The sequence below is a fragment of the Alosa sapidissima genome, chromosome 23, assembly GCF_018492685.1.
Source record: "Alosa sapidissima isolate fAloSap1 chromosome 23, fAloSap1.pri, whole genome shotgun sequence".
Taxonomy (NCBI): Eukaryota; Metazoa; Chordata; class Actinopteri; order Clupeiformes; family Clupeidae; genus Alosa; species Alosa sapidissima.
Genome location: NC_055979.1, coordinates 28,872,333 through 28,894,695, shown reverse-complemented (window position 1 = coordinate 28,894,695; position 22,363 = coordinate 28,872,333). Strand labels below are relative to the sequence as shown.

At 42.3% G+C, this 22,363-nt stretch overlaps 1 protein-coding gene across 12 annotated transcripts in view; it reads right to left on the bottom strand.

Annotated features, from left to right (window-relative positions):
* LOC121698581 (serrate RNA effector molecule homolog) overlaps positions 1-9,849 on the bottom strand; it is a 19,762-nt gene extending 9,913 nt beyond the window's left edge. For 3 of the 12 annotated variants that reach the window (XM_042080792.1, XM_042080795.1, XM_042080794.1), the window contains exons 1-7: positions 9,796-9,849; positions 8,246-8,364; positions 7,084-7,275; positions 3,960-4,112; positions 2,791-2,979; positions 1,795-1,964; positions 754-941 (exon numbers count right to left, since the gene is read on the bottom strand). In XM_042080792.1, coding sequence (XP_041936726.1) covers positions 754-941; positions 1,795-1,964; positions 2,791-2,979; positions 3,960-4,112; positions 7,084-7,275; positions 8,246-8,364; positions 9,796-9,828 — 1,044 coding nt within the window. In that variant the 5' untranslated portion in view covers positions 9,829-9,849. Of the gene's footprint in view, positions 1-753; positions 942-1,794; positions 1,965-2,790; positions 2,980-3,959; positions 4,113-7,083; positions 7,276-8,245; positions 8,365-9,377; positions 9,739-9,795 lie in introns of those variants that run through there. The other 9 variants (XM_042080802.1, XM_042080803.1, XM_042080801.1 and 6 more) reach the window with 8 other exon arrangements.
* Positions 9,850-22,363: the final 12,514 nt, after the last annotated feature.

Genomic DNA, 22,363 nt, shown 5'->3' with positions numbered 1-22,363 from the left:
AACAAAGCATTAACATTAGCAGATTTGTGGTCAAATTCACCAGCCACTCGATATTAAATTATTACTTTGTGTCTGAAATCTACCAGCCACTTTCATATTTTACCAGCATTTGGCGGGTGGCTAATTGGTGCTAAGGTGCTAATACACATGAATGCAGATACGCACCAACAGAAAACCCACATGCCACAGAGAGAAATATCCAGCACATCAACATTGGTAAGCACATTGATGAGGACGAAGTCAGTGAGTGTAGCTCCGACTCCATCTCACGTCCCTCTGCCCCATAACATCCAAAATAAATAGTCCCCGACTCCATCTCACGTCCCTCTGCCCCATAACATCCAAAATAAATAATCCCCGACTCCATCTCACGTCCCTCTGCCCCATAACATCCAAAATAAATAATCCCCGACTCCACTTGTCCCCTTAGTTAATCCCTCATATTGCACACACTGTCTAGTGAGTGAGTGAGAGAGTGAGTGAACGAGTGAGTGAGTGAGTGAGTGAACGAGTGAGTGAGTGAGTGAGTGAGTGAGGAATGGGTGAGTGAGTGAGTGAGTGAGAGAGAGAACATTACAAACACATCTTGGAGCTGTTCCAAAAGAAGACCATTTACTAATTTTCAGTGAAGTCAAATTCGGCCGACAAGCCCAACTACTGTTATCCGTGAAGCAACTGTAATGATGTTTCAGACAATCAAAACACACACACAGGCCCACACACAGCCACCCCCCCCCCCCCACACAGACACACCCTCTCTGCCCTGGGTGCAAGTCTATGCTCTGCATCTACCGTGTGTACCTCCTCTTGCTTTTGGGGCTCAGATGGAGGTGTCTCCTTCCCTCTCTCCTCTCTCTCCATCACTCTCTCCTTCTCTCCCTTGCCCGGCGTCTCCAGAGCCCGCAGGTCATTCCCTGTTCCCCCTTCAAACCTTATCTGGACTGAGGCAGGAAGACAGTAACAACACAGTTAATATTTAGGCCCTGTCCACATAAAAGGAGAATTCCGGTGTGATATTGAATCATGAAGTGTGGAGATACGTTGAGCCTCGTAAATGGTGTAAAACAGGGATTTATTTGCATGGCTAGGCCTATGCCCGAGGCACCCGCATTGAAAAAGCTGTTGGTAGCATCGGCTAACTAGCGCCAGATTTCGGAGTGCAGGGGATGGCAAGCCGAGATGGGCTATGAGACATACGTTCACACTCGGTATCAGATTTCAATGCAATTTAGGTCAATATCACACCGGAATTCTCCTTTAACGGATAAATCTGGCGATTTTTCACATAGATGTCTGTTTCTCGAGGTCACTGAGTACTGTCGGTATGAAAAAAAAAAATGAAACCAATCAGTTTGATCGAGTTGATATTCCCAGCTGCTAAAGCAGCTAGGCAGCAATAGTGCTTCACTCTGGGGGCATGTACCTGAGCCCTCCAGAGTAAAACCTACACTCTGTTTTCGTTTTTTTTTTTTCTATTGACAGTACTCGATGACCTCGAGAAACAGAGATCTATGTGAAAAATTGGCGGATTTCTCCTTTAAGCTGGGTAAATATAAATACATTAATACATTATTTCTCCGTTTATATTCATTTCACTTCAGATTATTTATTTCACTCTCTAGCATGTCAAATTTACTTTCAAATACAGCCTACATTGCTAACAATTACGCTCTACATAGACAGAGTCCACAACACTGAATCCTCAGTGGCCAGGCAAGGTGTGCTCTACCACAAGAAGCAGAGGCATTGATTAAAAATAATATAAATATCATGGATTATTACAGATAGCTATACCTGCATCTAACACCTTTATGATGGCTGAGGCTTGCTGAATGTCCAGGGAGATATTATCGAACCAGCCCTTTCCCCTGAGATACATGTAAACATCCAGTCTCTTCTGCAATGCATCATGGGTCTCAGCGTCCCGACGTTCAATATCCTCTGGGTGGTATTTCAGACGGAACCTGCACGGCAATCACGCCATGACACAGCGAATCAGGTACAATCACAAAGGTACAACATAACACCAAAAAAAAACAGTAATAAAACCAGGACGGTTAAATTCTATTCATTATATTCTTTTATTCTCCTGAATTTATTAACTTTCATAAATCCAGAACTACGTCTGCTAGGAAAACGTTTATTTTTGTATTATGCTCATTTTTGCTCATTGGACTAAGCCAGCGGTTTTTCCCCCGCGTACCACCACCTACATCCTGATTTGGCTCATGTACCCCCACCATCCGACACATAAAAACATTAACACATTTTATTGACGCATTCCAGGCATCAAGTTTAATTAGCTGCCCTACATGATAACAAATAACAAAATCGAAAATGTGCAACTGGTCTATGAGCTCTCACACTAAAAAACGGTGTGCAGAACAACATTATGAAACACAAAGAAAAAAGAGAACATAGGCTTAAGATTTTTTTTTAAAGATTTTTTTTTTACATTTTTCCGCCATGGCCCTTTTCATCTCGCGTGCCCCCTAGTGGCAGCTCGCGTATCAGCGGTGGTACAGACCACAGCATGGGAATGCCTGGTGCTGCTACAGTGCAGAGGTTTTAGAAGACTGGTCTAATTTTTTCCAATGTACTGTACGTGCCACTATTACTGTACGTCTGATGTAGCCAGTTCCATTGATTATAGTGGAATCTAATTGTTGCAGCCAACGCTGCGCAAATGGAACGCTTCGGTGACGTGTCCCCGGTGTAGCTCCCTGTTACGTAACAATAAATACTACCATAAAAAAATATTGCAAATAACACTCATCAGCGCCACCGTACCACTCCTCGTCTCGGTGAGCCAGGAAGAAGGCCTCCATCTGCTGCCTGCTGAAGGCCATTTTGTATTCTTTGTAGCACCTGACCGCGTCCACCTCCCCAACCGCCGGGTTCAGACGCAGCAGGAACTCCTTAAAGCTCTGCAGGCCCGTGGGAGGGCGGCCAGGGGCGCCATCAGGGGAGCCACCAAACCTGCCGACACAGGATGCCAGCAACACAACACAGGACGCCAGCAACACAACAACACAGGACACCAGAAACACAACAACACAGGACGCCAGCAACACAACAACACAGGACGCCAGCAACACAACAACACAGGACGCCAGCAACACAACAACACAGGACGCCAGCAACACAACACAGGACGCCAGAAACACAACAACACAGGACGCCAGAAACACAACACAGGACGCCAGCAACACAATAACACAGGACGCCAGCAACACAACAACACAGGACGCCAGAAACACAAGACAGGACGCCAGCAACACAACAACACAGGACGCCAGCAACACAACAACACAGGACGCCAGCAACACAACAACACAGGACGCCAGAAACACAACACAGGACGCCAGAAACACAACACAGGTCGACAGAAACACAACACAGGACGCCAGCAACACACCACGTGCGTGTCAACCAGGAGGAAGACTTTGATGATCACGGAATGTCAAATGCTTGTGTTGCATTCCAGATGCTTTAAAGGTTGGATATTTCATAGTTGTAATCTCCCGACTTCATTTCCAGACAAACTTGGAGGTCAAGAATTCTGACATCCTACTGGTGGAACAAAATGGAATGGGAAGTGGAGTTCCCACTTCTAAACTTGGGGAAAGTCCAACTACCTCAGCTTGACCTCTGACCTCCAAGTTGTCTGGAATGCCGCATTAGCATTTAAAGGAGGGTCTTCGATCCAAGCAGAAGGCTGTTTATATCTGAGCTAAACATCCAATCAGATTCCTGCAGAGACACTCCACAGACAGCTACAGTAAAGGAATCATAGGAGCAACTTACTAAATTAGAATCATGGACAAACCCTTTAAATTTAAATGAACATTATACAAACTGCTACATGATGTTTCGACCATTATAACCAGTACAGTGGTGCCAACACTCTTGTTAAAGTTAACCAATGCAAATACCATCCGAATTCATTCCCCTCTCACCTGTGTGGTATGAAGGTGTCATGGCTCTGCAGCCTGGAAGAAGCTTCATAGGGCCCCCAGGGGTGGAGAGGAGGGTGATGATGAGCGCCCCTGTCTTCAAGCTTGTCCCTAAAATCACCCCCTCTCTGGCAAGGTTCCCCACCGACATCCCCCCTGCATCACATGGAGGGGGGGGGCTCAAATTTCATTCCTGTATCTTTCTTACACATCGGAAATCGATATTCATTTGGGCCTTTCTTTTAGATCATTAAAGAAACACACCTTTTTGGGAAATTACATTTTTTGCTTTTGCCATCTACCCCAGAGTTAGATAAGAGGAATCAGGACTGAGACGTTAAGGGCATTGTTGGGAGTAACAAGTTACAAAAGTAATGTAATTACTGTAATATATTGCTTTTTGCTGTAACGCAGTAATATAAGGCATTACAAAAAACTATTGGGTAATATTTTACTCGGTACAAACTTCAGTAACGCGCATTACAATGGATTTTAACCTGAAATTAAGTGGTGTTATGTTTTGATACATATTCGCAAACAACTGAGCAAATAGCAGAACGTATCTCCTGTTACTGGTTGAAGATGACTGTGGCTGGCTGCAACTGACTCGATGGACATAAGCCTACGCTCATTATTTTCAATTTATCAGAGACAACTAGGATATGAAGAACAGTTAAGTGCCCTTTGTGTGTGAAACCAAAAGATCTCTATACCTCGCGAAATAGCACAATTAATTTAATGACACATCTAGAGCGGTGCCACGCATCTTTTTGATTCTTAATAAAGCATGCTCTTCATGTCAGCTTCGTGCTGTGAACTTGAATTAAAGAGAATGAAGGGATAGAAATGTAAAAAAGATTGTGACTTTGTGACTTGGACAGTGACTTCAGACTTGACTTGCGACTCCACTCAAAAGACTTCAGACTTGACTCGGACTCGAGCTTCGAGACTCCTGAACAAGCTGTATTTCATGCAATTATTGCTTTTTTAATCTAAATTTATTCATGTTTTTCTATTTTATTTTACTGCTACATATACTTTGTGAAACGTAACTAGTGGCATGGCCCCTTTGCCATAATGTGCAATGTAACGCATGCGCTATGTGCGCACACTCACAGATATAAATGCACTGACCATGGCGTCAAGAAGTCCTCCTGGAGTTGTGCTTTTATCATTACTTTCGGTTACAAAAACTGCACAGAGGAAATAAGCGAACAGCTACATGCAAGGTGTGTGGCACCAGGATAAATGATGCCTACTCAACAACATCTGATTTCATCAGCCATCTCCAAACGCACCCAGATAGGTCAGTCACTTAGGCCTAGCATATATCGTCACAGGTGACAAGCTAACCATCGCAAAGTGTTGTTCTAATGCTGGGAACAGGCAGGGATGGGCAAAAATACATCAGAATGTATTTCAAAATAAAATACCTAATACCCTCATTTTTAATGTATCAAAATAAACTACAAAATACAGTAACCATATTATGTATCAAAATAAAATACTGTACTTTTGTATTTAGAAAATACTCAAAATACTTTTTTCAAGGAAGTATGAAAGCACTGCAAAAAAAGCTTTTTAATATCCCAAACATTTAGCCTATTAAAACTATATAGTAAAAAACAATACAATTTGGCCCATTATACCAAATAGTATACCGTATGCAAGTTTATGTAGTGTGATCAGAAGAATAATTCAAGAATTTACATTTACATTTAGTCATCTAGCTGATGCTTATCCAAAACGACTGACAGAGCTTTCAATTAACCACAATATAATCAATAGGCCAAATTCATAATTGTGTATCTGTGCTGAATTTCGTAATTCAAGTCCAGTGCAGAACTGAATAAGACAATCATAAGGCTACATAAGGCTATGTATCTTGAAGTTCCAGTATGTGAGAAACTTGATATGCCTTAATATCTCCAACCTCAAGTATGCAGCTAATAAGGACATAGAATACCACCAAAATGGCCAGCAGCTGTAGCTTTTTTTGAGAAGTTTTGGGTTACAATATACAGGTAGTGGGCTCTCTGCTGATCTTAATGAGTAGGCCTAAGCCTAAAGTTACAGCATTACTATCACAATTGACCAGACTTCGACCTTTTGTCTGCTTTTAACAAAATTCTGGCTATGGTTGTTCCTTGTATTGAATCATGAGCCATCACTGCGCCTATTGCATTCTACTGTTGTTACCCTTAAGCCTAGCTCAGTCTTTATGTTATACTACATCGCCCTCCGTTAGAAGTGCAATGAGCTGCATTGAGCATAATAAACTGCATTTAGAATTCCAAATCCATATTTCTAGATATTTTGGTAAAAGTAACTTAAAAGTAATACAATAGTAGTGTTAATGCGTTACAATTCAGAGACAGTAATATTATAATGTACTTTGAAATGACAGTAATAAGTAATACATAATACATAATACATTACGATTTTAAAGTAACTTGCCCAACACTGGTTAAGGGAGTCTATAGACCCTATCAACTGCAGAAATAAACACTTGCGTTCTGAGATGTTAAGGGAGTCTATAGACCCTATCAACTGCAGAAATAAACACTTGCGTTCTGAGACGTTAAGGGAGTCTATAGACCCTATCAACTGCGTAAATAAACACTTGCGTTCCTGAAGCATTTCCAGTGGCACATAAAACCACACTGAGCTAATGGTAACTTGGCAACAAAGAAAAATGTTAAATATATATAAGTTTTAAAGTAATTTAAAGACATTTTAATGTATCTGCGTTGGTTTTGAACGTTTCAAGCAGAAACCCAACCAATGTGTATAAATACCAATGCAAAATGAGACACAGTGTTTTCTAAGCATATGCATACTTGGAACTATATTCTCTTTCAGGCCAAGGCAAAGCTAATTTCCAAAAATGTTGGCGTATTCCTTTAAAGGAGAATGCTGGTGATCTTTCACATAGATCTCTGTTTCTTGAGGTCACCTAGCTTGAGTTGCTGCAGCCAACAGCTAGAGCTACCAGGCAGCTACAGTGCTGCACTCTGGGGGCATGTTCATGTTCATTGTACTCAGTGACCTTGAAAAACAGAGATCTATGTGAAAAATCACCAGAATTCTCCTTTAAAGGAGCCTATAAGGACTTCCCATCACCCACCAGTCTGTTCTCATGCGTCTAGGCGGCGGATGGAACCCTGTGTCCTGCTCAGGAGGAGAGGGCCGCTCGCTCTTCTCGTAGTAGCTGTGGTCCCGCTCTCTGTGACCCCGCTCATGGTGTCGGTGACCTTTCTTGCGGTGGCTACGACTCTTCTCATGCCGTCGCTGCTCCTTCCGGTTCCGCTCCGGGCTTCTGTGCCAGCGGCCACAGCAAGACGTCAAAACAGGAAGTGAGAAGTCAAAACAGGAAGTGAGAAGTCAAAACAGGAAGAGGGAACCCGTTCAGGCTATGGATGCAGCGATATATCCTCCAATACCGGCCTTGTTTACTGATATACAGTAGGCTATCGGCAAATTTATATGACATTTACCAATGGCAGTGGCTGATGTTTATCTGTTATGCTGCATCAATTCTGCACTAGGTAGGCTAAATGTTGTGCTATAAAGGCCTGAAAGACTTGAAAATGGTTCAGTTATTTTTGTTATGAATATTTTTTCTTTCCACTCTACTAAAGGGTATAATTAATAACAAAAACAAAGTAAACAAACAAAGAAAAAGATACCAGTATTGGCATTGGTTATCGGCCAAATTGTTATTTTCTAAATCAGTATCGGTATCCCAAAATTTCTCAATCGGTCCCTTATTCAGACTGAAACAAAATAACAAAATAAAACAAACGAAACAGACCTGACTCATATGCCCTCATAAACTAGATAGTGCTTGAGTACACTAAGTATGCATGCTGTTCAAACAAAGAAACTAATGTTTTATTTCTTTTCCAAACCAGGGGTCCTAATTTCATTGATGGGAAAACCGAAAAAAACAATTCTAACTAGTCTAAAGCTAATTTAATAACTAGACAAAATCACTTTGCAAGTTTAACATCATGGGAAAAACACTGAAGCACAAACATTGATGAGTTTAACATCATGGGCAAAACACTGAAGCACAAACATTGATGAGTCAATCAATGCTCCTCTATGCCACACGATAGATTTCATACGCAAGACCTTTGCTTGCTGCCCACCAAACTTTGCAATTTGCCCAACAAACAAATTAGGTCCCCAAGAGTATTAACACTACTGTATAATTATTTCAGCCACAACGTTGTGACTATTTTTACCCCACTATTAGACCTTTGCATTCTCTTCTTCTCAATCACCTGTCTTTGTGGTGGTCTCTCCGCAGAAACTCCCTCTCCCGAGAAGGACCGTAGTCGCCCCTCTCATGGTCAAACTTATTCCTCCGATGGCTACGATATTCCTCATCACTCTCTGCCATCTGCCAAAACCACAAGAATTAAACGGAAATTGAAATCACACACAGCACCAGTCATCATCAAACGTTTCATTCTGAATCAGGTTTGAAAGAGTCTGCTTTGCAAAGAGTTATTTATTTTATGACGGGACAGCGGTGTGGTCGATTGTCAAATGGCCCTGGAAGTCAACTATGGAATGGCCTGGCCTGGCCTGGGTAGCCTGTAAACTAACTAAAGTTCAAGCTCTCCCATAGAAACCCTTCATAGCCTACCTTGCATCAGCACCAGCTTGGCCATTATGTACACCTGTTTGAAGGAGCGTGTTTGGCTTCTTACCTTGAGGCTCTGTTTTGAATTGGCCCTGACTTGCTTTTGAGCTGTCCACAGAAACTTTATTTTATTGGTAAGTTAGAAGATAAAGTTAGACATTTTATTTTATTGGTAGGATATTGCTGTAACCTATACACAAAATGCATAGAAGCTATAAGCATAGAATGCATATCTCGTAGAGGTGAAACACTGTGTGTACTAGAAAGCCAACTGACACCTAGCACAACCACCACATATACTTCTAAAATATTGAAAACATGTTTTCTGGCACCAGTTAATACTTCGATTTTAATATAATTTATCACACAAACATGTAACGGGAAATGCCCTGTGGAGGAGCAGTGTAAAAATAACTTTAAGCTAATGGGGCAGCTAGCATTGACATGGTAATGTTAGCCTTTTCCTTAAACATAAACACAGTAATGTTAGTAGGTTAGATTTTGTTACTAGGTAAAACTCAGAAAGCTATGTACTACAAGCCCCAGAAAATATATAACAACAAACTTAAATTTGTTTGCTTGGCCAGGCACCTGTCTAAGTTAGCACAATATATGCACGTTAATGTTAGCACAATAACACAAACATTAGCTAACAGTTAGTGTGCTAAGAAGCAAGTGTAATAGTTCACCAGTCTGTTTTTTTTGTTTGTTTTTGCCTTAAACACAACAAAAACACTTGCTAGCCAGCCAAGTCAGTTAGTTACAACCTTGTCACCTTGATCTTACATTTTGTCCTCAGAGTTAGCTGCTCCCACCTAGTCTTAAAACATGGTCCTGCTTAATGGTTGGTAGAAGAAACAATGAATGTGTGTTAAGGTGTGAGAGTTCCAATCTTCCAGTCAGTGGCCCATCTGTAAACTAGCCTAGGCTACACATAAATGTAACTTTAGGGCTATTCTTGAATTTTCACTGCTGGTCTTATCAAAGTAGCCTAAATTACTGGGAAACTTAGCAATTCCCCCCCATTTCATTCAAGTTTCATCGGAGGCAAATCAGAATTAAACATAAATCTGCTGGAAAATACTGAGGTGTTGCCTCACTCAATATTTCATCAGATGTGGCCCACCACAAATATTTAATCCACATACATTATACATTATAACATTATTAGCAGTCTAAACTCACTGACGTTCTGTTCCTTTCTATGCTCTGATTCATCGATAAATTATGTTAGGCCAGTTAGACCTTGTTGTAGTAACATATAGGAGCCAAAGGGGGGCAGCAGACTACCATTTGCCGGCCAACAGTAGGCCTAGTGTTGTCAACTGTAAAACGAGAGGCACCAAATGTTGCGAGATGAAGGCATTCGCGTGATGACCCATGGGTTTGACTTCTTACCCGGTCCTAATTCTGGATATGCAGACTATGCCAGCAGATGCTTGAAGGGAGAAATTGATCCCTGCTTATGTCCCTCACTGGAATTCTCTCTCTCTCTCTCTCTCTCTCTCTGCAACTTTCCTTCCCTCCCTCTCCATCTCTCTGTCTCTCTCGCTTCCCAGTTTAACAAACACCCAACTAATTTAACGATTTAGCCTATTCTTATGCGGTTGATATTGTGCCCCATGTTTTTACTGCACAGTTCCTTGGTTCTCAGCTTTGAAACCGCTTGCTGGCTAGTGCATTTATTGGTGATATGACATTAAGTATAGAATAGTCTTGCATTCTTTGGGGAGATTGCGGTCTGGCATAAGAAGTGCACCAACCACATAATGCCTGTCGTGTTAGCAAAGCACTAATGAGCAAAGGAGTCTGACGACAGCAAGGCTGATTTTTTCCCCCCTCAGTCAACGGGAAGTTGTTCTCATGTAGGAATGATCGGGTGAAAGTCTGTGTGTGTGTGTGCCAAGAATCATCGTAATTCAAACGTTCATAAGCTGCTACCTCCATGACAGAGCTGTCATTCCCTTAGGCAGTGCCACAGATTTTAAAAGCACATTCTGTCTCTCCTGTGATCCTTCATGATAACATTTACATTTATGGCATCGACACGACTCAACAAGGTATGGAAGTGCTGTAGGGTAGGCTACCACAGGGCATATAAAATATCTCTCTGCACAGTTGGCGCTGTGAGAAACTCCAGTGACTCCATTGTATAATACTGTAAGATATTTCATAAGCTGCCCTCGCTGTGCTCCACTCTGATCCTTGTTAACGTTTCCCAGTCCTGGGGCTTCTGTATCAACATCCCATTTGGAAGCAAGGGGCAGCCGAGTCGAGATGGAACAAGGAGAAACCGTGTCCGAGGAGTGTATCCTCCACCATAAGTGTATTCAAGGTATTGAAGGTGTATAAGAGTGTAAGTATACTGTATATGCTGTGTGTGTGTGTATGTCAAAGGAGTCTATACTGTATGCACCTCCACCATAGGTGTACAACCTATGGTATAGTGCAAATAGATAGGTATATTGGAAATAGTGCAAAAAGAAAGTAGGTGTATAAGAGTGTATGTGTGTGTATGCTGTATGTGACGTGTGTGTGTGGGTGGGGGGGTATTTATTTGTGTGGGGAAAAGGAGTCATGTAAGAGACAGATTCTGCATGTCTCCATCAGTCTGTAAGAGCAGATCAGAAGAAGAAGAGGATGAGCAACACCTTAAGAAAATATTGTCTCTGGCCCAGAGAAAACAGAGCGCAGGCTGTTATTCAGATCAGCGCCGGGGCACAATCCAAACAAAAGGATCGCTGTCAAAACACAAGCCGCGGGCACCACACCACAGAAAAGGTTTGTTGACAAGACATTCCCCGGTGAGAGAGAAGGAGAAGAAGAGGCAGAAAAGAGAGAGTGAGAGAGACAAGGAGAGAAGCCAAAGCCCAGCCAAATGAAATAAGAACACTCTTTTTCTCTGTTTCTCTCTATCTCTCTATCTCCTTCTCTTTTTTTAGAAAGGGAAACAATCTGTATGAGCATTTCCCTTTGTCTTTCTTTCAGTTTCCAACACACACTCTCAAACACACTTTCATTTGGAAGGGGCTACAGGCAGCCACAGTGATGCCGGTTGCTTTGCATTCTGGGACGTGGACATGCCTTTGGCCCTTGGAAGCCGTGTTGGCATTAATCGAAGTGCTGGAGCCCACGGAGTGAGTCTGAGGACATTTCTGCAGGGAGAGATCACTTACGTCGGATCAGGACGTATCAGGATCATGCTAACAGGGACACACTACAGACACAATAGTGAGCGTGAGAACTCACAGGTCGTTAAAGGTGAATCTTCACATGCACACACACTAGTATACGTATACACACACACACACACACACACACACACACACATATATACATATATATATATATATATATATATATATATATATATATATAATCTCACACACACAAATACATTTCCAAAATAGTTGGGATGCTGTGTAAAGTGTAAAATGTAAAAAAGAACAGAATGCTATGATTTGCAAAAAATCCAAACCAGAGAATAGTGCAAAGACATAGCAGTTGTTGAAACAGAGGAATGTACAGTTTATTGTAAAATATTAAGCATTTTGAATTGCCAGCTGCCAGCCACATGTCTCAGAAAAGTTGGGACAGACGCCTGTTTATCACTGTATTGCATCACCTCTTCATTTAACATCATTCTCTCAACACTGAGGAGCTGAGTTGACCAGTTGCTGGAGTTGTGTCCCATTCTTGCATGATAAAGGATTTCAGCTGCTCAGCAGGCTGGGGTTTTTTTCGTTCAATGATGCACCAAATGTGAGAGATCTGGACTGTAGGCAGACCAGAATTTAGCACCTGGACTCTTCTACTATGGAGCCATACTGTTGTGATATGTGCAGGATGCAGTTTTGCATTGTTCTGAAATATTCTTCCCTGAAAAATACATATTTTGACAACATGTTGTTTTGCCGATAGTGAATGCACACTGTGGCCAGAACGAAGTCAAACGAACAAAGTGGGCTGAGTCAGGCCGAAGTTTTGTAGGTCGCCGTTTGATAGAGCACATTTTGACCCATCATATTTTTTTAAAAACCAAACTGACTTTAATATAACCTCATGCATCCATTTCAAACTCAGTTTCTACATATTAAGCAGAAAAAAATTACAATTTACAACTTACAATGTTTTAGGCCTCATCATTTCTATATGCATGGTTGAAAGACATAAGCGTTCATGAATTAGGTAAACACATTTGTAACCACATATACTTTCAAAGTACAACAATATTTTCCCACACAATATTGTTAAAAAAGTAACATTATAGAAATTTGAGGTTAACTTCAATAGTTGTCTGTCTAATATCCCAAAAATGCTAATTTAAGCAACTAAATGCAATTCCAAATTCCAAAATTACCAGTGCATGAAAACATACGTATATATATATATATATATATATATATATATATATATATATATATATATATATATATATAGTAGATCCATTATTGAGATATACTGAAGAATGCTAGCCTGGCGAGGGATGGATTACTGCACGGGCCTACCGGGCCCAGGGGGTCAGGGGGCCCTGAAGCCCAAGCCTTTGCATGGAATCATTGCCTCAATATCAACAAATCAGGATGTATGCTATGAATCTGATTGAATTTAGTATTGGCCTTCCCCAAAATGCGCCAGAATACAGGAAATCACATAAAACATATTACAATTTTTCTGGGGGAGGACCCCAAACTCCCCCTCCCACATATACGACAATAAGTGGGGGGCCCTTAATACATCTGGGCCCAGGGGCCCGAAAGTTCATAATCCGCCCATGCCTGTCGAGCCAGACCCACATTAAAATGTAGGGTCTGGGCACTCACCATTCGCAGTGCTCAGTCCGAGGGGCGGGATAATCAGTTGTCTTTCAAATTCCCTCTGCACGCAATAGGACAGCGGTAGCGCTATGAGTCCCATGCGTTTCCCACCAGCGGAGCTAGTTGGCTGGTTCAAACGTTTGCCAACATAATAAAAGCTTAACTCGTGTCACACTGTTCGCCAGCAGCAACATCCATCTTATTTGTTTTCAAGTAGCAGGGAATTCAAGCCAAACCGTTTCAACTCTGCCATCAATCATTATGTTAAGCCCACCTAACGACTCTATACATACACGATTTCAATGGCCTGATTAAGTTTCGATTTCTGGAGCTCACAAGCCAAGGAAGAGTTGCTAGACTAGCCCTGGCAGCAATGTAATTTGCTGCCGCTAGGGGTGCGTCTAGATTTCTAGGCTAGAAGAATGCTATTAAAATTGTCTCCTTAATTCCAAATGGAGACACAGTTGACCGAGTAGATTCCAGTGTAGTTAAGAGCAGGTAAAACTTGAGGCTGGCTTGCGAAGAATAGTTCTTTATTCTGGATGTAACAACAGAGTTCTGGTAGCCCTGTTGTACGCACAAGGTGAAGGTGAAGGTGAAGCCAAGGTAATGAACTGAAGCAAAGAACTAGGAAATTCCTGGCTAATTATAATACCAGAATATACATTCACGTCTGGGGTCAAATTGGAGGGGTGGGGTGGGGGGGAGAACAGGTAGTGATATAGCCTTATTCAATTAAGATGTCTCTTGTGGGGGAACAATTAGTTAGGTACACCATTTGCTATTGTAAAGTGACAACATTCTGTCTACTTACAATAAACGTCCTGTCCCCACAGTTTCTGCAGTATTAAACAAAGAACCAAAAGAATGACATACAGAAAACCACTAAAATCTAACAGCATTCACACAAAGAGCCAAAAGAATGACATACAGAAAACCATTAAAATCTAACAGCATTCACACAAATGATCACAACACATGATTGGCACAATGTATTCACAACACACAACATAATTGGCACAATGTATTCACATGTTGACTTTGAACAGACTTGAAGGGGCGTGATATGTGTAGACAACTGTTACAAACTAACCCCATGCATTTCTATGGAGGATTTTTTGAGTGCTGTGACTCCTCATTAAAGGGACACCAGGCAACGTTTTCGTGTTAATTAATCATCTTCGTAAGTCGGTATATGGTTAAATGACTCATTAAGGGGCGAATAAAGGCTCTCTCGCCCGCCCCTACTGCCTGTAGGAAGAATATCCCACTTGCAAGTTCGGTGCATCCTACCCGCCGACCGAAGCAGGATCAGTTTACAGCACAGAGGCAGGCTAACGAAACGCTAGAGATTGTTGCAAACGTGTGTATAATGGCAGAGCCAGCGAAGAAGCAGCGAAAACCCTATCGGTCAACTTAACCGTTTGGTAGAGGCTTCTCTGGGATGATCTTTTAATACCCAATTATGGTGTCAGTGCTAATTCGGTGTTATATGTTCCAATTTGTGTTCCTGTCCCACCCTTTTTAGGGAAATATTAAAAATCAAAATGAGCGTATGTTTTTCATGTATTGTTTGTCAGTTTATATTTGATATGTTCCTTTTGCAACTAAATATGGGATTACGTACTTTGCTGATTATCACATTCTGTTTTTATTTACATTTTACACAGTGTCCCAACTTGGAAATGGGGTTGTGTATATATATACAAGTACATCAAAAACATCAAAACACATGCACACACACACAACACACACACACGCACGCACACACAGACACACACGCACGCACACACAGACACACACACACACCACACACACATAGACACACACACACACACAGAGGTGTGGGAAAGTTACCAGGCCAACATGTTTCAGGAGAGACTGTGGGGGCCGAGCCACATCACATCACTGTTTGACTCAAGAGTCTCACCTGGAATTTCGTTCATCTCACACCCACCGAATAATTATGCCCTACGTGTTATTGGCCCATCGCAGGCCGCAGTTCAAAGGCCTGTGTGATTGATTTTGAAGGTGTGTGTTTTTATTTTACAACATTGCATGACTCATAGGGCTGTGTGGGCCATCACTGATAGCTGTGCATGAAAGGACATGAAGTTATGAGTGTCGTGATGGAGGGAGAGAGAGAAAGGATGTTCTCTAGAACATTGTGCAAATGTTTTTAAAGGTGTGGGAGGAGAAAGGGTCAGGGGGGAGATGATCACCATTTGAGGTGACTGGCTGTGTATTTGACAAGGAGAGAGGTGCTGAAAAAAGTGCCTTGCAGAGCAACTATTTGACAGTCACATACATACACACACACACACACAAGAATGCTAGTTTCTCACCCTAGCTCACTTGGCTCTCTCTCTGCTGCCTATTCTTTGGAGAAGGCGGAGGTACAGTATTGTCTATCTGCGCCGAGCTGTAGACAAAAGGATCTTACGGTCTCAGACAGGAGACGGGTGTCCACATTCTTGTCAACTCCGCAACCTTCAACAACCTTTGCGTCCCACTCCATCACACACACACACACACACACACACACACCGCAGCAGCGTCTTCCTTTCCCACAGCGTCTGCAGGCTCAGCCATCAGACAGCTGACAAAGCCCGAGCATGAGGCTGATTACGAGCTGTCTGCAGGGACAGGGCAACAGGGCGTTGCTCAACTTCGGCTAAACCTGAGCATGTGCAGCTGATGCCTACCTGGTGCAGTGTGCACACTGTGCTTTTTTCTCGTGTGTGTGTGTGTGTGTATGTGTGTGTTTGTGTGTGTGCGTGTATGTATGTGTGTATGTGCGTGCGTGCGTGTTTGTGTGTGTGTGTGCGTGCGTGCGTGTTTGTGTGTGCGTGTGCGTGCGTGCGTGCGTGCGTGTTTGTGTGTGTGTGTGCGTGCGTGCGTGCGTGTTTGTGTGTGTGTGTGTGTGCGTGCGTGCGTGTTTGTGTGTGTGTGTGCGTGCTTGTGTGTGCGTGTGTGTTTGTGTGTGCGTGCGTGCGTGTTTGTGTGTGCGTGTGTGTTTGTGTGTGCGTGTTTGTGCGTGTGTGTGTGTGCGTGTGTGTGTGTGTGTGCGTGTTTGTGTGTGCGTGCGTGTGTGTGTGTGCGTGTGTGTGCGTGCGTGTGTGTGTGTGCGTGTGTGTTTGTGTGTGCGTGCATGTGTGTGCGTGCGTGCGTGTGTGTGTGTGCGTGTGTTTGTGTGTGTGCGTGCGTGCGTGTTTGTGTGTGCGTGCGTGTGTGTGTGTGCGTGTGTGTGCGTGCGTGCGTGTGTGTGTGTGCGTGTGTGTGTGTGCAGGGGCTCTGTGGGCGAGGGGCTGTTTGCTACTGCTTTCAGGAGGCCCCCGGGGGGGCATCGTAAACACTGCGCTGACACACCGGCCTGTTGTGGCGTCACTGGAAAATGTGTATTATTACATTAATTATGGGCTCAATGAATGGAGGAGGCGGAGGGAGTTCCTTTAAATATTTGACATTCCAGTTTTGAAGTGTATGTATGTGTGTGTGTGTATATACTGTATGTGTGTGTGTGTGTGTGTATGTGTGTGTGTGAGAGAGAGAGAGAAAGACAGACAGAGAGATTAAGAATGTTTGCTCTTGTTCTTGGTTACACATGTGTTTTTGTACGTGTGTAGAGTCATTTCTGTCTCCTTATTTGTCCAACGCACCAGCGTGTGTGTGTGTGAGTGTGTGCGTGTGTGTGTGTGTCTCAGTGTGGGAGGATCTTAACCACCCTGTGTTTGCTTTGTGACTCACAAGCAGTTTTAGAGCCATTGTGTAAATGTGACGGATGATGGGTGGATCATACGCTTACCTCAGGAGTCAGAGAGAGAAAGACAGAGGGATCATATGTTTACCTCAGGAGTCAGAGAGAGAAAGACAGAGGGATCATATGTTTACCTCAGGAGTCAGAGAGAGAAAGAGAGCAGTGGACGGAGAGTTTACCTCAGGAGGGGGGGGGGGGGGGGGGTCATACGTTTACCTCAGAAGGGGGAGGGGGGTCATACGTATACCTCAGTAGAGAGTGAGAGGTACACTTACCTCTGAAGTGAGACACATTGCCACATTTTAAGAGAGAACTTCACATAATTATCAATAGTTCTCAATAATTAACCCTGTTTTCATTATTATTTATTATTATTATTATTATTATTATTATTACACTCTAAAAAATGCTGGGTTATTTTTTCAACGCTGGGTTGAGGCTGTTGGGTCATTTTGTTTGGTTGTTTTTACTCATATTGGGTCATTTCTGTAACCCAGCTTGCTGGGTTGATAGTTTATCACTGCTGGGTTGATAGTTTAGGGCTGTGCTCCCTCCTGTCCCCCACCTGACGTGGAGTACACTACCCAGCACCAGGGTGACTTCAACACAGCTGCATAGTTATTTATGGTCGAGAAAAAAAAATCGTCAGGCAGGCATATTCTTTCAACCGTCCAGTCCAGCAGCTGTCAACATGCAATGGAAATCAGGTGATTTCGGAAGGTATGTATCTGCTTTTATTTATTTATTTTTATCCAGACGGATTTTAAAAGTCCACCCAGAGACATACCCTTCGTGATATCAATATTCTGCCTGCCAATTTCGTTCAGCTTCAAGCAGGTTAACAGGTGTCATTCATTCCAGCTAATAGCCTATTAGCTACTGTTAAAGGACAAGTTCGGTATTTTACACTTAAAGCACTTATGAGCATATCAGTGAACACTCCTGACCACTCGGTGAGTTTCACGTCTTTGTAAATGAAAGTTTAATGCGTTTTAGGAAGGATTATTCCAGTGCACCTATACATGGATTTCTATGGAACGTCACGAAAACATGTGTGCGCAACCAAGAGGCAGAAAGCACCATAGAACAGCATAGAGCAATGCAAAAGAGCAAAAGAATAAAATGAGTTTTTGTGCTGAAAACTGCACCAATTCAAAATCACGATGGTTAGAGAATGTTAAATATGTTCAATATCCCTAACGGAATGCATGTCTTCGCCAAAAATGACAAAATACGATGTTATATTAATAATCCAAATGAACGTCAAACTTTGAAATATAGTCTGAAATGAGATGTTATTATCATTGAGACAACAGGAGTATACAAAAAAATTGTAGCTTACAGCAGCCGACTATTTAGGTTAAGTTTATAACGTTGTGGACGGCCACCAAGCGTCTTCTGCCTCAAGGCTGCGCGCGCATCTAGTTTTGTTGGTAAACGGGAAACCCTTGTATGCAGCGTTGTGGAGGAGGGGGGGCGCTACCGCAGAAACCGAAAATTCTCAGGACAGCAGCATGTGTCCAAATTTCAATCTTAAACGTTCTATTTAATCATAAACTATCTGAAAACAGGGCTTTACGTGTAAAATACAGAACTTGTCCTTTAATGTTAAATCTACACAAAGACAGATTCATAAAAATATAGTTCTGTATTCACTGGGTAGGAACTGCTAAACAGAAACAAAACAAACTTTTACAACGAACTCTATACAACAATTGGGTTCTGTGGAACTATTTATTTGTTTCTGATTGGCCGAGAGACGTTCCATGAGTTGGAATATCCCTGGACATTTCAACTCAGACTTTGCACAGCTAATAATAAATCACCCCACGATACAATGCGAAGATTTGACACCAGGGTTCTCAAGTCTCACGCAATGGGTGTGAGACACACGCAATTCAACAAGTTCACACGCCACACCTTGCATTTCTCACGCAGAAATATTACTAGGGATGTCAAGGTATCTGCATAATTAGTAGCCTAGAGGAGATGCAGGGATACAAGAGGATTTCTCGCAGGGTTCAGAACTAGAGCACCACTCACCAGACAAATCAAAAAATAAATAGCCACCGACATCCAATCAAAAAATAGGCTATTCGTTGTATCTTGTATTTTTTTTGCAGTACCATGTCCCTTACATGACATGGCTCAGTGTCCTTGTAACATGCATGCAGCAAAGCTAGATATGAATGTGATTTCAGCCCGACTTTCAACATTTCTTTCAAGAAGACACGTAAACCACAAATACCCGTAAAGAGGCGATCTGGAATGTTGGTTACCTAGCAACCAAGACGCTGTCTATTTAAAAGGGAACTATTTTTTGATGCGTAAGAACGATGTCGAAATTAACATTTTTAAACAATAATGGGGTGTTTTCAGATTATTTAGTTTGTGGTAGAATTGTTGTATAAAAGCAATATAGCACTCGTGATCGTGGGATTGGTCATGGATATTCCCACGGCTGTTGTTGCCTGCACCACTCGGCCTCCGGCCTCGTGGCTACGGCCGAACAACACCGGTGGGAATATCCATGACCAATCCCACTCTCACCCGTGCTATATTGCTTAAACAATTAGCATACCAGCAGCTGGTAACGTTAGCAGACTTGGTAACTTTATGCTAATTAAATATGCTTCGTGGCTAACGTTTGTCAACTAATGTTAGCCAACACAGTCGAAGTAGTCTTACGTAACTTACGATAATAATCATGCCAAACAACATCTTATTAAATCATTCAGGGTAGTGTCGTGGAAAAATGAACCCACGAGAAAACCAATCAACCTCCAATTAGCACTCTGAATCACTATCACTAGCACTCTGGTGAACGCGATCCAAAAAGACACTGGAGACTGAAGAGAGCTGCCGTTGACCAGGTTTAATTCAAGTACTGACAATGGACAAAGTCTGACAAAGTCTGACCAAGTACAACCAAGCAGTAGTGAATCAAGGTATCTGCAGCTAACCTGTTCCCATGAGAAGGTGCGCACGATCTGAGGTCTGAATGATCGTGTCTCGCCTTTGTATGCTGTGTGCGAGATTTCAGACCCTCCTAGTTTCCGTACGTCACTCACCCAATCAAAAATCAAGGTTCCTCCCCGCGACTAGTGATTGACACCTAACTGAACCAATCAGCATTATTACGATCGATCATAATAGTGGATTTTATTTTGACACTTTCCAATAAAAAAATAAGGTATTCCCACGTTTCGAGCTACTGCACAGCTTAATTTTGGTGTTTTTCACATGTCATTCTAACGTATGGTTAGCTAGCGAAGCGGTCATATAGGGATTGTCAAAGTTTCCCCCCCCCCCCCCCCTGTGCTGGGCCCCCCGAACCGCAAAAAAAGCAGTTTTTCCTAAATAACTACCTGAACCGTGGCACTGAGGATGAAGAATCTTTTATGGTATGTTGGTCTCAAGGGCCCACATCAACCTGGCCCATAATCACTCATTTGTGATTTGCATCCCCCCGGTAAAAAATGAAAATGCAATATTATTCTGCTTTAATCGCTCCTATCTTCAGTTAAGATGTTCAGAACTGCACCAGATTTTATGTGTATGATTGACCTGGCATTCTCTGGGGGTACAGTATGCCAAGTTTCGTAGAATTTCATCCATGGGGGGGTCTAAAAAAAATTAGGTTATGTGTACATTTAGTGACTGTACACTCATTGGCCTGTAGATGGCGGTGCACACATATACACATGCACACACACACAGGCACCCACATACTATCGGTATTAGAGCGGCCGATACATAATTACAAATTCAGTAGGATTAAAAGAAAGCCAAAATAAATTTTCATCAACATCATCATGGCTGCATTTCCAGTATTGGTGATAAGTAGTCGTTTGTCCACTAGATGGCGCATCGTTGCAGTGAGACGTAATTTTGTTGGAAGTTAAAAGTGGGTTGGAAAAACAATGGACGCTTCCTACAAGGATTGTAGTTTACAGTACAGCAGAGAACGTTTGGAGGATGTTTATCGGACATGCTTGGTTTTTACTGCAGGTACGTTAATCTTATAATATCAATAAGGACCTAGGTAATGTTACCGTTAGTGTTGGTTGAGTGATGGAGGCCAATTTGATTGATTGCATTTGTAGAAAACTATAAATGCGGTTATACCAAGCAAATTGATAGCAGCACTGTAATTGTATCTTTCGACTGTCATTTGTTGCACGTGCTACAAAAATCATTTTGTGCAATGGAAAATTTACCAACGTTACACCGCTCTGATACAATTTTGCCTATACATGCGTGAGACTGAGACGCCTGTTTATTTTGTTTTAAGTGCGTGCAGGGTGTGAGAGGGGAATCGATGTGCTTTGATTCCAGCTTGGTAGTTGTAGTCTGTGAAATTAAAAAGCATGTGTGTGTGAAGTATCCAAACAATGACACCTTCATTTCATTATGGCTGCTTTAGCAACACACCTTAAGCTACTGTGTAGTGGGTCCCATTTAGAAGTGGCTACTTCATTCGCGCTTTCCTTGACTCATGGAGCTGCGTGAATTTTATTACAACTTTTTTAAGTCCGCTTGATACTGTAAGGCGTAAGCCATTGGTTTCCAAAGGAGATTTTATTTGTGTCGCCAGCATAGCCTATTGACAATTTATGTTGTAAATAGGCCTACCTTATAAGCCTACCTGTAGCTTAGGGAAGCTAACAGCTTTCTATTAGGATCTAGTTTGTTAGTTACAGTTTTGTCATAACTCCCTGATGCATTTTTGCATTTAGAATAGCCAGAGCGTGGATATCTCAATCGGACAATTTATATATCGGGTGCCTATGGACTAGGCTGGGTGAACCCAGCCTGATCTGCCCGCTATTTATTTTTTGATTTCTTAAAAGATTGAGCTTGGTCTGGTAAAAGCCAGACTAGCCATGGACCTCAGTTACACAATGCAAGGGAACATGAATCAGCCTATATTTGCACGACATTTGAACGGACAACAGCTCTTCAACTTTGGCCCGTTAAAATGTGTATGAACAGTCTAGCGACGCATTTCATCAAGGCCCATTTGGACATGTCAGTTATTTGCACCACTGGTTAGATGTAAAACAGCATTTCGTTTCAGACTAGGCTACTGTTACTTAATTTGTGCATTAACAATAACGTTTTAGACTACTGTTACTTAATTTGTGCATTGACAATAAAGTATTACATGAACTAAAGA